A 14,978-nucleotide genomic window follows, 5' to 3' on the forward strand; every position below is an offset into this window, starting at 1 on the left:
ACAATTTGGCGAGCGTGGCATACTTGGTGAGGTGAACCTCTTCCTCCCCACAATTGAGGACACGTACGGGCACTCTCCCCTGGCGAACGTCGACCACCCCCCGGACTGTCAGAATAGTAGGCCTATTGTCTGAATATACGGGTTCTACCAAGGCCTGGTAGTCCTTACCCCTGAGGCCTATGGCTGCCCGACACCATATTAACATTTCACTCCTGGGGGGTATCGCGATGGGGTTTGAATCACTCACAGTGACACGACCAATCTCGCCCCCAGTCAGCTCTACCTGCTGTCTCTGCATCAGAGCTCTGATTTCCTTCTGCAGGGCACGTTGCTCACTGTGGCCAGCGGTTTCTGCCACCTGTTGCAACAAAACAATAACTTCTGCAAGACAATTTTCTATAACATTAGTACCAAGAGTCATCATGGGATTACATTCTCGACGATCAATATCAACAATCACAATCCCTTGGGCTTTCAATTCCACCCGCCCCACCTTGATGGTGACCTCCTTATACCCCACTTGTGGCAACGGCTGACCATTACTGGCTATTATGGTGAAATCATCGTCAGGGCCACGAGTAATATCGGTGTCCTCCCAATACCGTTTATAAAGTACGTAAGGTATAGTCGTCACCTGAGAACCGGTGTCCAGCAAAGCGTTCAAGGGGATTCCATCAACCACTACAGGGAGAACTGGTCGTCCTCCAATATACTTGGTTCTCCAATGCTGCGGGCCTGACCGTCCTACTCCTGGGGGTTGGCCCTTTGCCCCAGGGGTTGCTCGTTTAAAGGACAGTACCTTGCAAGGTGGCCCACCTGGTGACAGCGGCGGCAGATGGGTCGTCCGTCCTGATGGAAGCGATCGCTGTCCCGGCCTCTGGTCGGTGGGGTCCTCTTCTGTCGCGTCCAGGGGACATCTTCTGGTCTGGAGGCTAGCCGGATCTTTTCCTTGGGGGCCTCCTGTAGGGACTGCACCGTCCGGGCTAGGGCAGCAACGCTCTTGGTCAGCTCCTGCATCTGAAGACGGAGTCCTGCAGGGGAGTCGTCCTCGAAGCTCTGGGCGTCGGCCTCCGCGGCAACTGGGGTATCCGATGTCACCTCCTGGTGGTATGTGAGAGCGGGGCGCCTGGGTGGTATTGCGCGGCTGGGCTGTCGCTCCTACAATGCCTGGATAGCTTTATCTTTAAATTGCGCAAAAGTCAAGTCTGGAATTTGCATGGCCAGGAAGTGCAATTGGCCCCGCTGGTGACTGCACAGGAGCCCCTCAATGAACCACTCCTTCAGGAGTTTATCCTCATCCTGCATGCTGCCGGGGTCACTCTGCTTAATGGCCCGCAGCGCCTCCTGGAGATTAAGGGCATAGTCCCGTAAGCTATCCTGCGGTCGCTGTTTGCATCCATAGAAAGTCAGTTTAATTTCTGTAGCAGTGCGAGTATCAAAGGTGGCTTTAAGCTTTGCAAAAATCTGCTGTGCAGTTCCCTTATCCTCGGCGGGCCAGGACTTTAATTCTCTCAGAGCCGCCCCAAAGAGTTGGCCGGTTATCATATGAACCTTCTGAGGCTCTGTCAGGGGATAGAACTCGAGCAGGCTGCAGAGCCCTTCCTTAAAGTCAGTGAATGTATGCGACTCCCCGGAATTAATCTGGTAGACTGGGACAATATCCTCAGAAATAAGAATACAGATAATAAATGGGAAATGTGTAAGAACATCCTAAATAGGCACTGTAAGCGGTTTATACCTTGTGGGAATAAAAGGACAAGAAATAGGAAAAACCCAATGTGGCTAAACAAAGAAGTAAGACAGGCAATTAACAGTAAAAAGAAAGCATTTGCACTACTAAAGCAGGATGGCACCATTGAAGCTCTAAAAAACTATAGGGAGAAAAATACTTTATCTAAAAAACTAATTAAAGCTGCCAAAAAGCAAACAGAGAAGCACATTGCTAAGGAGAGTAAAACTAATCCCAAACTGTTCTTCAACTATATCAATAGTAAAAGAATAAAAACTGAAAATGTAGGCCCCTTAAAAAATAGTGAGGAAAGAATGGTTGTAGATGACGAGGAAAAGGCTAACATATTAAACACCTTCTTCTCCACGGTATTCACGGTGGAAAATGAAATGCTAGGTGAAATCCCAAGAAACAATGAAAACCCTATATTAAGGGTCACCAATCTAACCCAAGAAGAGGTGCGAAACCGGCTAAATAAGATTAAAATAGATAAATCTCCGGGTCCGGATGGCATACACCCACGAGTACTAAGAGAACTAAGTAATGTAATAGATAAACCATTATTTCTTATTTTTAGGGACTCTATAGCGACGGGGTCTGTTCCGCAGGACTGCCGCAAAGCAAATGTGGTGCCAATATTCAAAAAGGCTCTAAAAGTGAACCTGGAAATTATAGGCCAGTGAGTCTAACCTCTACTGTTGGTAAAATATTTGAAGGGTTTCTGAAGGATGTTATTCTGGATTATCTCAATGAGAATAACTGTGTAACTCCATATCAGCATGGGTTTATGAGAAATCGCTCCTGTCACCAATCTAATCAGTTTTTATGAAGAGGTAAGCTATAGGCTGGACCACGGTGAGTCATTGGACGTAGTATATCTCGATTTTTCCAAAGCGTTTGATACCGTGCCGCACAAGAGGTTGGTACACAAAATGAGAATGCTTGGTCTGGGGGAAAATGTGTGTAAATGGGTTAGTAACTGGCTTAGTGATAGAAAGCAGAGGGTGGTTATAAATGGTATAGTCTCTAACTGGGTCGCTGTGACCAGTGGGGTACCGCAGGGGTCGGTATTGGGACCTGTTCTCTTTAACATATTCATTAATGATCTGGTAGAAGGTTTACACAGTAAAATATTGATATTTGCAGATGATACAAAACTATGTAAAGCAGTTAATACAAGAGAAGATAGTATTCTGCTACAGATGGATCTGGATAAGTTGGAAACTTGGGCTGAAAGGTGGCAGATGAGGTTTAACAATGATAAATGTAAGGTTATACACATGGGAAGAAGGATTCAATATCACCATTACACACTGAATGGGAAACCACTGGGTAAATCTGACAGGGAGAAGGACTTGGGGATCCTAGTTAATGATAAACTTACCTGGAGCAGCCAGTGCCAGGCAGCAGCTGCCAAGGCAAACAGGATCATGGGGTGCATTAAAAGAGGTCTGGATACACATGATGAGAGCATTATACTGCCTCTGTACAAATCCCTAGTTAGACCGCACATGGAGTACTGTGTCCAGTTGTCATGCTCGCGCCCAGACTGGTTGGCGCGGGCGTGCGGGGGAGTGGCCCCACTGGACCACAGACCAAACTTCCCTGGAAGGGGCGTAACTAAGTAGCTTCCTAGGTGTTCGCTGGAGCCTCTGATGGTGAGGTCAGACTTGTGCAATAGGGAGCTACCAGGTACCACTCCAGGGTGGAGTCTGGTTGTGGCTGCTGATCCCACCGGGGAACGGAACATAGACAAGCAAGCGGGCACGGCTGGCACATAGGCAGGCAGACGGGTACAACAGGAACACTGTCAGGCAGGCGGGCACGGCTGGCTCTCTGGTAGGCAGGTGGGCACGGCTGGCTCTCTGGCACGACTGGTGGACAAGACTGGTACACTGGAAGAACCGGTAGGGACCGGTCTGCAGGCAGGTATGTAGAACGGGTAAGAACCTGTTCAGACACGAGGACCTAGGAATAAGTAGATAAAGACCGCAAGAGCGGATGCAGAGCGAAAGCACAGGAGCTAGAGCCCAGAACAGAAATGCAGGAGGCGGAGCCAAGAACAGAAATGCAGGAGGCGGAGCCAAGAGCTGGAGGCGGAGCCAAGTGCAGGAGAAGTAGAACCGCAAGGAGCGGAGCCAGGTAGAACCGCAAGGAGCGGAGCCAGGTAGAACCGCAAGGAGCGGAGCCAGGTAGAACCGCAAGGAGCGGAGCCAGGTAGAACCGCAAGGAGCGGAGCCAGGTAGAACCGTAAGGAGCGGAGCCAGGTAGAACCGTAAGGAGCGGAGCTAGGTAGAACCGCAAGGAGCGGAGAGGAGCTGCGGGAGGGGTCTCTGCAGCAAAGCTGAGCAGAGCCACAAAGAATGTGGAGAGAAGCTGCAGCAAGGGATAACTGCAACAGCAGAAGATAAGCTGAGTAGAAAGGAGCAGAAACGCAGAAGTGAGGAGCAGAGGTAAAGTCACAAAGGTTCAGAGCTGCAAGAGTGCTGAGTGTAAGCAGACGGAGAATACAAGGAAAGACAACAGGGAAGGAAGCCAAAGACTAGGAGACAGAGATAAGACTAAGTACAGACAAGGCAATGGAACAAGACACAAGGACAAAGACACTGGGACCAGGATATACTGCCTCCTGGTGGGCGGACAACAAGACCAAGGAAATAACACAGAGAATCCTCCAGAGAGGGAGTAACTCAGAGCAAGGCCAGGCAAACTCAGAAACAAGACACTAACTGAGCTAACACATTGCACAGGCCCAGACCACTGGGTGGAGCTGCACTATATACTGGAGGCCTCCTGGCAATTGGTCAGGAACAGATTGGACAGATGCACCTGATTCCTATAAGAACCAGAGAGTTCAGGCGCCGCCCCTCTATACACAGAACTATGAAGCATGCAGAGAGCAGAGACACAGAACATGGAGCTGGCAAGAAACAGAAACCACATCATGGCCTGGAGCAGTGGGTAAGATAGTGTGAGAAATGCGAGGCCATGCCGTGATGCCAGCAGAGTTGTTACACCAGTTTTGGGCACCGGTGCTCAAGAAGGATATAATGGAACTAGAGAGAGTACAAAGGAGGGCAACAAAATTAATAAAGGGGATGGGAGAACTACAATACCCAGATAGATTAGCGAAATTAGGATTATTTAGTCTAGAAAAAAGACAACTGAGGGGCGATCTAATAACCATGTATAAGTATATAAGGGGACAATACAAATATCTCGCTGAGGATCTGTTTATACCAAGGAAGGTGACGGGCACAACGGGGCATTCTTTGCGTCTGGAGGAGAGAAGGTTTTTCCACCAACATAGAAGAGGATTCTTTACTGTTAGGGCAGTGAGAATCTGAAATTGCTTGCCTGAGGAGGTGGTGATGGCGAACTCAGTCGAGGGGTTCAAGAGAGGCCTGGATGTCTTCCTGGAGCAGAACAATATTGTATCATACAATTATTAGGTTCTGTAGAAGGACGTAGATCTGGGGATTTATTATGATGGAATATAGGCTGAACTGGATGGACAAATGTCTTTTTTTGGCCTTACTAACTATGTAACTATGTAACTATGTGGGAGCCAGGCCGCTCCGGGCAGGTACGGCATAGAGAAGGGCATTATGGCTTTTGTGTTAGCGGCAGCGTCCGACTGGCTGAGGGGAACAGCAGGTTCTGCAGCAACCGGTGGTTGTATTAGGGCCGCGGCTTCGCCTGCTGCGGGGCCCGGAGGTGCCCCTGCGTCCCCGGCTGCGGCCTCTTCCTCCGCTCCTCCCGACTCGGACATGGCTGGCCCTTCCTCCACTAACCTGCTGGAGATCGGAGTTCCTCTTCCGGGATTGGCACGTTACCGCGCTTTCTCGTTCTGCGCTTCTTTTTGGCCGGTCCCGCCCACGAAGCTGAGGCTCCTCCCTCCGCACACTGCGATGGCGAATCGTGGCGGGAACTCCTGGCGGCAATTGTCAACGCACAGTCTTTGCAATAAGTTACAGTCCAAGCACAATAAATCACAGTTCCAAGGCACACATGACCTGATTCTTCAGGCTTAAGTAGATCCTGTTTGTGACACCAAGTTGTAGCGCCCCCACTGCCGCAGGGCCGAGGGGTACCCGGTACTGGACCTCTGAGTCTCTGCTCTGGGGTTGTCACGGTGGCTAGACCCGGTCCGTGACCCTGCTGAGGGGCGTCCAATGAAAGGTGGTGGTAATGTTGCGGTGCCGCGTAGGTCGTAGTAATAACAAGGACACCAGGTTGCAGTTTCTTTACCTCTTTACTGAAGGTTTTAGAATCCTCAGTCCAGAGCGCTGTCAACAGGGCTGTCTGAGACCGGCCGGTCCAAAGGCACATCAGGAGTTCTCTTTACAGGTGGGAATCAGTGTCTACCTTCTAGCGCTGTGTGTTGTAGTCCTTCCCTGCTGAGCTCCCGGGATAGTCCTCACAACTGAGTCTGTCTGTCTCTGATGTTCGTTCTCTCCGTCCCCCCAGATGATATGGTAGGACGCACCCGTATGACGGGGTAGGCCTGGAGTTCTTCCGGGACCCTAGAGTCGCCCCTCTCCCACAGCTGCCTCCGGTGTCTGCTTAGGTGATTTGTGTGGGACAGCCAACCTATAATTGGCTGTCCGGCCGTGGTTTGCAGTAGTACTTAGAGTCTCTTACTTGCTCGGTGTTCCGGCCACCGACTGTTTGCGCCTCAGAAGGATGTTGCCTCAGTCTAACAGCACGACTCCTTCTGGTCCTAATGCCTCTTTTCTGTATTCCCGTTGCTCACTGGTTAGTTCTGCTCTTAGGAGTCTGCCAGGATCCCATCCCTGACAGGTCCTCTCACTAGCTCTTCCCTGTTACTTCTCCCTGTCTTCCTGTCCAACCCCCCAGTTTTACCAGAGTGTGAGGAGTGGCCTACTAGATAGAACCACCCCCTCTGGTGGCCGGAGTGTGAAGTGTAGTGCGAGTGTTACCTGGTCAGAGAAACTCCTTTAGTGCAGTCAGACGTAACATCACTCCCCTTAGTGGCAGAGCGACATTACTGCAACGACCAGGACCCTGGGGCGCTGCATATGTCTTCAATAAAATTCTGTTATTTTATGGTTATATAAGCTTCCAGGTTCTTTTTTCAGATGGTTATATTGATTTGAAGCTTAGCCATTTATCTAGGCAGGTTTTTTCCCCTTTTTTGATGTATAATACTGCTCCTATGTACAAGAATATAACTACTATAATACTGCTCCTACATACAAAAATATGCCTCAACCAAGGGAAAATCAGGGGCTCTGTAAAAAGAAAACCACGGTTAGGTAGACCAACAAAAATGTCATCCACAACTGCCAGGAAAATTGTTCAGGATTAGTGATGAGCGAATATTCTCGTTACTTGAGATTTCTCGAGCATGCTCGGGTGATCTCCGAGTATTTTTTAGTGCTCGGAGATTTAGTTTTTATTGCCGCAGCTGAATGATTTTCATCTGTTTTCCAGCATAAGTACATGTGGGGGTTGCTAGGGAATCCTCACATGTACTTATCCTGGCTATCAGATGTAAATCATTCAGCTGCGGCAATAAAAACTAAATCTCCGAGCACTAAAAAATACTCGGAGGTCACCCGAGCGTGCTCGAGAAATCTCGAGTAACGAGTATATTCGCTCATCACTAATTATCAGCAAGTACTGGAGGCAAACTTGCACTCATTAGCCCGGAAGCTGCGCACGGAACATACTTGGATGTTCCAACATGACAACTATACAAAACACAAGGCCAAGTCGACCTGTCATTGGCTACAGCAGAACAAAGTGAAGGTTCTGGAGTGGCCATTTCAGTCTCCTGACCTCAATATCATTGAGCCACTCTGGGGAGATCTCAAGCGCGCAGATCATACTAGACAGCAAAGGAATTTACAGGAACTGGAGGCTTTATGCCACGAAGAGTGGGCAGCTTTACCATCTGAGAAAATAAAGAACCTCATCCACAACCACCACAAAAGACTTCAAGCTGTCATTGATGTTAGAGGGGGCAATACACGGTATTAAGTAATGGGGGATGTGAACTTTAGATCAGGGTCATTTGGATGTTTTGGGTTGTCATTATGATTTAAAAAGAGAAAACACAGTAGTCTGACAATAAATGGCTTCACCCAACCACTAATCATGAGTGGAGGAAAATGTTTGGTGTTATCATTCATATTCTCTGAAGAAAATGGCCAAGAAAGCAAACATTCTGCCGGGGTATGTAAACTTTTGAGCACAAGTGTAGATGATGCCATACAGCACCAAGCGCTGCAATGTCCCACAGTTCACACATTGCTGAACACTACAATTACCGGCACCATAAAGCGCTCGTATAAAAAACTATAGGGAAAACGCGACTATCGCACCTCAATAATACAGCCCAGCGCCACCATACACTGCACACATATTACCGTGTAGTGAAGAGGGTGCAAATATTAGCACCATATAGTGCCCATATGAAAAATTATATGGAGAACACACAATAGTGATGATCACATGTAAATGATACACAGCAGAACCAACCGTATACCGACCACATAACACTTCCTCACTGCACTGTAGAGGGCACAGGCAATGTCTTGAAAAAGTCTTCATACCCTTTAAACTTCTAAACCTTTTTTCACATTACTCCCATAAACTTAAATGTATTTTACTGGGAACTTCTCTGATATCAACACTAAGTAACACGCATTTGTAACATGTTGTCTTCAGCCCCCGAGAGAATACTTTGTAGGACCTCCTTTCTCTGCAGTCTTTTGGGGTCTGTCTTTCCAGCTTTGCACCTCTAGAGGTGACATTTTGCCCCTTCTTCTATGCCCCCTGGCTCTCGCTCAATAAGACTGGAGAGAGACGTCTGTGATCAGTAAATTTCACGCTTTCTCGCCATTCACACATGAATTTGTTCTGATCTAAACCCTCGATTGTAGCTTTGGCAGGATGTTGCGAGTCGTTGTCCTACTGGAAGATGAACCTACGCCCCAGTCTCAAGTCTTCAGCAGCCTCAAACAGGTTTTTCTCAAGGATTATCCTGTATGTAGCTGCATCCATCTTCCTCTCAACTCTGACCAGCTTCCCTGCCCCTGCTGAAGAAAAGCCTCCCCACAGCAGGATGCTGTCACCACCGTGTGTGAGAGTAGAGATGGTGTTTTTAGAGTGATGTGCAGTTTTAGTTTTTTGCCACAAATAGCTTTTTACATTTAACCCAAAAATGTCTCCTTTGGTCTCATTTGACCAGAGCCCCTTCCTCCACATGCTCACTGTGACTTTTTATTGCTTGCTTGCAAACAGAGCTTCCTTCTAGTCACTCTTCCATAAAGGCCCGATTTGTGGAGTATATGACTAATAGTTGAGATAGATTCTCCCCCAGAGCTGTCGATCTGTAGCTCCTCCACAGTGACCATGGACCTCTTGGCTTCTTCTCTCATTAGTGCTCTCCTTGCTCGGCATGTCAGGTTATGTGGAGGGTCATGTCTTGGTGGGTTTGCAGTTGGGCCATACTCTTCCCATTTTTGAATGATGCATTGAACAGTTCTCCTTGAGATGTTCAGAACTTGGGATATTTTTTATAACCTAACCCTGCTTTACTCTTCTCCACAACTTTATCCCTGGCCTGTCTGGTGAGGTCCTTGGTTTTCAGGATGATGTAATTGTCTCACACAAACCTCTGAGGCCTTCTGTCACGATTCATTTTTAGATTCATGACAGCTCTTTTTCTGCAATAATTTAAATGTTACTTTTTTACTTTTGCGCCAGCAAGGATTAATGTCAGTTTCCTTGCTGGCAGCTGCTTTGTTGCTGGTCATCTGATGTGGGTGGTGGCCATTCCCACCATCCTTTAGTCACATGACGCATCAGCTGACTGTTGGCGATAGAGTTATTCTATGAAGAGCAGCCAAGGAGTTTTGAGCTTTCAGGTGTCAGTGTTGCATCTGCTACTTCTGTGGAGTTCGAGGTCCTGGTTCCGTTTCCCCTGCTGTTTGGAGCTTGGCAGCAGAGGCTTGAGCTAAGCATTGTTTTCCCTTTCCTTGTCTCTCTTGTGTTTGTCTCTTCACCTGTGTTGATACCATCTGCAGTGGTGAGGCTAGCGTCCTTGCCGGCCAGTAGACTAGCCAGGCTATAGTGAGGTGACAGCTAGGGACTAGGCACGTGACAGTGGCTGGGGGAAGGACCCACATAGGGCATTAGGGGAGGCACAGGTCATTGTTAGGAGGCGCCTCATCCATCGCTTTCTACTGTTAGGGCCTTCTCTTTTTTCCATTCCGTTGTTTGTGTATGTTGTGCCGTCCACCGGACTTAGCCATCTCGAGCGTGACACCTTCACAGAACAGCTGCAGTTATACTAAGAAGAAATCACACCCAAGTCACTGCAATGTACTAATTATTTGACTTCTGAATGGAATTGGTCACTCAGGATTTTTTTTAGGGGTGTTAGACTATAGCGGGGTGAATACAAATACACGGCACAATTTTCAGATTTATATTTTTACAAGTAGAAAACCTTGTATCATTTCCTTTACACTCTACAAATACTTGTTATACACAGTGTGTCCGTAAAGTCATGGTGCACTTTTATAGTTTACATTTTGGCACCCTTGCTCTGGCCCAATCATATCAGACCTGTTCATGAGGAGAGATAACAAGAACCAATCAAACAACACAAACTCATTTAACTGTTGCTAAGCCCCCAGTCAGATTAACCCCTGATAAACTGAACTCTGATTAATACGCTGCCAGGTCTGTGACATCATGTAACCACAAGCTTAAGCCAGCTGTGTGGTTTTCCACACCAGTCGAGATGTGGACGGTACAGAGGAAAGTTCAGAGTGTTCTGTGGCTCGCTAAATTCGAATCTATGACCAAAGTGGTACGTGAATATTGGCGCGTTTATAACGAAGGGCCACCACATAGGAATAACATTACTAGGTGGGATAAGCAGTTGAAGGAAACCGGCAGTTTGGTGGAGAAACCCTGTTCTGGTAGGCCATCAGTCAGAGACGAGTCTGTAGAGGCTATACAGGATAGCTACCTAAGAAGTCCCAAAAAATCTGTGCGTGTGCTCGACAATTACACCTAAGCAAGACTACAGTTAATAAGGTGTTAAAGAAACGTCTCTGATTTACGGGGTACAAATTGTGGCTGTTGCATGCTATCAAACCGGCGGATAGACCCAAACGATGCGCGTTTGCTACAAATATACAGAACATCCTCATGCCTACATTGAGTATGAACGTAACACCCTTAAAGTGAACGTGTGGTGTGGCCTGATGCATGGTAAGGTGATAGGTATGAAACTGGGAGAGTTTTTTCTTTGATTTGGAGCAAATTTCACATTTCTATAGTTTTTGTTGCTTTCCAGTGACTGGTCAAAAGTGCACCATGACTTTACGGACACACTGTAGTATCTATAATAGGAAAATAGAAAATCCAAATAAAATACTTTCAAGGTTTTGGGTGTAATGTGAAAAAGGTATGAAGTCTTTTTGAAGGCACTCTATAATAGTACCATACAGTGCCATGAACCCATGAGCCCAATGTTGGGATATGTATCAAGGCTGGACACCTTGTATCTCGGTCACCAGGAATGGTCGCCCTGTGTCCACCCTGATGGCTGACATTGGTTTTGATGTTTTCGGTACTCACCGATGAGTGGCACGTTTTCAGAGGGCGGCATACTCTCTGCCACAAGCAGCTGGAAAACTGTGAGGGCCAGAAGGACGGTGACTCCCAGGGAAACCTTCTCCCCAGAGTCTGCCGGGAGGTAGAAGCCCAGCGGAGCCAGGAAGGAGATCATCACACACGGAAGGAGCAGGTTGAAGATGTAGAAGGAGGCCCTCCGCTTCAGGATCAGGGTGTAGGTGACATCGGGGTACGGCTCTGAGCAGCAGCCGTAGGTGATCACGTTCTTCTTCGCCGGCATTCCCAGCACCTCCCACTCCACGTTCTCCACAAAGTCCGTCAGATCCCCGGTGTCCAGACCGTTCAGAATGTCGATCTGATTACCGTTATATGTCCACGAGCCGAAGGTCAGGCGACACTGCTGACCGTCAAAGGGGAAGAAGGAGACGTCCACCTTACAGGAGCTCTTAGTGATGGCCGGAGAGTCCCACATGATCTGCCCATCGTACCGGATCACCACGTTCGTCTCCATCGAGCCGGTGAACTGGTCATCAGCACTGGAAAAGAGGAACACCATAATGGCTTCTAGTATAGACCGGACTGTTGTACTGGTGCTGGGACCAGGTCTCATCCTCCAGTCACCTCCAGAGCTGCACTCACTATTCTGCCGTTAAATCATGTCTTAGCCTCCAGAGCTGCGCTCACTATTCTGCTGTTACATCATGTCTTATCCTCCAGTAACCTACAGAGCTGACGTCACTATTCTGCTGTTACATCATGACTTATCCTCCAGTCACCTCCAGGCTCCAGAGCTGCAGTCACTATTCTGCTGTTACATCGTGTCTTATCCTCCAGTCACCTCCAGAGCTGCACTCACTATTCTGCCGTTACATTGTGTCTTAGCCTCCAGGTCTTTTATTAAATAAAATAAAAATACTTTACATGACAATAACTAAGATACATTACAAATAAAACACAACAGAACAAAACATAAGAACAAAGCTCCAATCAGACGACAACAAACTACAAAAATCACAAAGAAATAAACCAGAAATGGAACCAAAATGGAGAAAGTTCATGACCTACAAATCAGGGACGAGAAAGAAAAATTCCAATAAAAATAAAGAAAGCAAAACTAAAAGACAACAAACAAAATACTCATAACTACATGAATACCCCTGTAAAAAATATAAATATAAATAATAAATAGTATAAAATCATGTAAGACCCCCGGCCCAGCTTCATTCATACTACTATATACAACCCCAACTACATTCACACCATCCTATATACAATATTATATACAATATATACACTATAAACACATTATACTAAACCAAATATTATACAACACCGCAAACACAACAAAACCCTACTGGTCCCACTGCCTTACCTTACAGCCACCCCCTTACACCACCACATTCACCCCACAACAAACCTAAATACAATACAGTGTACAAAAAAATTTTTGTTTTGTTTGTTTTTTGTTTTTTTTTAATTATATTTCCTTTTTTTTTTTTTTTTAAATATATATATATACACACACACACCTACTCTAACTATCCCGCTACCCCTGATCCAGCTCTGGCCACAAAGTTCAGGAATTATCCGAGCTAGGATCAGGCCCCAAAGTTTTTCCCCAGGCGGGGCCTGGGCCAGGCCAGATCAGTCTCTTATCACCGCCGTTGAACCCCCCAATCCCCCCACCCAACCTAACTAAGACCCTCTATTATACACACTATATACAATATATACAATACACTATATACAACATATACATAAACCAACATCACAGAACACAACCTACATACTCACCACCCAAGGCTCAAGTTCGATGCCTGCAAACCTTCTATTCAAGGAACAGAAATACAAAACAAAAACCTAGGGTTTAAAGATATCAGCCCACCACCAGGATATAGGAGCGCTAACGGACTAAGGCACCCCGAAGGAGAAACCCCTCCAGAGATGGGCCGCCCTCCGGGCACCCAGTCTTTCGCACTCCAGAGAACGCACCTTCACCAGGGCACCTAGGATGCTGCCACAAACTTCATCTACACGGAGGATTTTACTCTGCGTCGTAACTAAAACTCGTGCGTTCCACGTGAAGTACCTGACCACTGCGCTGACTAAGAATAAAGTGGCTCGGTCCCTTCTCCCGAGGTCTCTGAACGCTCCATAGGCCCACTCGGCATAGGACAGAGTTGCCAGCTGCGGCCAACCAATGGAAGCGCCCACCCTGCTGTACACCTCTGTATTAAAGGGACAATAAAGCAGGAAGTGCTCCATGCTTTCCATCATGGTAGCGCAAGCCTCACGGGGACAATTCCTGTCCACGGAGCTCCTGTGCTTCAAATTGTCCCTCACATACAACTTACCTTGGAAGCAGAGCCAAGTCAAGTCCCAATACTTCTTGGGGATCCTGCTAGAATTTAACAAATTTAACCCAACCTCTAGATCCCGACTCGGGCAGTCCTTGAGGATCAATGGTCTCTGAAAATGCAAAAGCAAGACCCGCATATCAAGGAGTTTCCTCGGGAGGGACCTCACTTCCCACATTCCCAGACCCCACCGGCACATCATCTTCAGAACCGGGGTAACATAAGCCGGGAGATGCCCGTGCGGTGTGCGAAGATCCTTCAATCTTCCCCGTCTCCCATTCCTGGAAGAAAGGCTGAAACCATCCCTTGCAGGAGAATACCCATGGAGGAGCCCTCTCTTTCCAGAGGTTTGCCACGTTAACTTTCAAAAAGGTGTTCGCTAGGAACACCACGGGGTTTACCATATTCAACCCCCCTAGTCTCCTCGTGTGATAAGTGACCTCCCGTTTGACTAGGTTTAGTCTATTCCCCCATAATATCTGGAAGAACAGACTGTAGACCTGTGTCCAGAGAGGCTCCGGTAAGACACAGACGCTGCCCAGGTAGATTAGCAAGGGGAGCAGGAAAGCTTTGCACAGGTCAACCCTTTCCCTCAGGGTCAAAGACCAACCCTTCCATTGGTCCACTCTTTGGGCGACTCCTTTGATTCTGCCTTCCCAGTTTTTCGTGGGGTAATCACCCTGGCCAAATTCGATGCCTAGGACTTTGGCATGTTCTTGGGGTTCGGGGAGGGTGTCCGGAAGTTCAAACGTGGGTTCCCTGCCTCCCAGCCAGAGACTCTCACACTTGTCCTGGTTGACCTTGGACCCAGATGCCTCCGAGTAGCTCTCCACTTCTGACATCACCACCATCGCCTCCTCTTGCGAAGAAACAAAGACGGTAACGTCGTCCGCGTAGGCCACTACCCTCAGGATAGCCTCTGGCGCCAACCCCCCCATCCCCACCCCGCTAACGGTCCACAATCAACCCTTCTGAGGAAGGGATCGATCGCAAACGCGTAAAGCAAAGGGCTAAGAGGGCAGCCCTGGCGGACACCAGATCCCACCCCGAAAGGTTGTCCAATCCACCCGTTTACCAGAGGGAAAGTCTCAGCCCCTGCGTACAAGGTCTTAAGCCAGTCCACAAACCCTCCAGGCAGACCATACCTCAAAAGAGTGGACCAGAGGTACTCGTGGTTGACCCGATCAAAGGCTTTTGCCTGATCCAGGGTCAGCAAGAACCCCTTCCAAAGGTCCGCCCTGCCCCGCTCCATGGCCTCTCGGACACCCAGA

The 14,978-nt window shown here is 47.9% G+C and overlaps 1 protein-coding gene across 1 annotated transcript in view; it reads right to left on the minus strand.

Moving 5' to 3' along the window:
• CHRNA10 (cholinergic receptor nicotinic alpha 10 subunit) overlaps nucleotides 1-14,978 on the minus strand; it is a 140,711-nt gene that overhangs the window by 30,828 nt on the left and 94,905 nt on the right. The window contains exon 4 of the mRNA XM_077298921.1: nucleotides 11,354-11,886. Coding sequence (XP_077155036.1) covers nucleotides 11,354-11,886 — 533 coding nt within the window. The remainder of the gene's footprint in view (nucleotides 1-11,353; nucleotides 11,887-14,978) is intronic.

This window comes from Ranitomeya variabilis, chromosome 3 (assembly GCF_051348905.1).
Source record: "Ranitomeya variabilis isolate aRanVar5 chromosome 3, aRanVar5.hap1, whole genome shotgun sequence".
NCBI lineage: Eukaryota > Metazoa > Chordata > Amphibia > Anura > Dendrobatidae > Ranitomeya > Ranitomeya variabilis.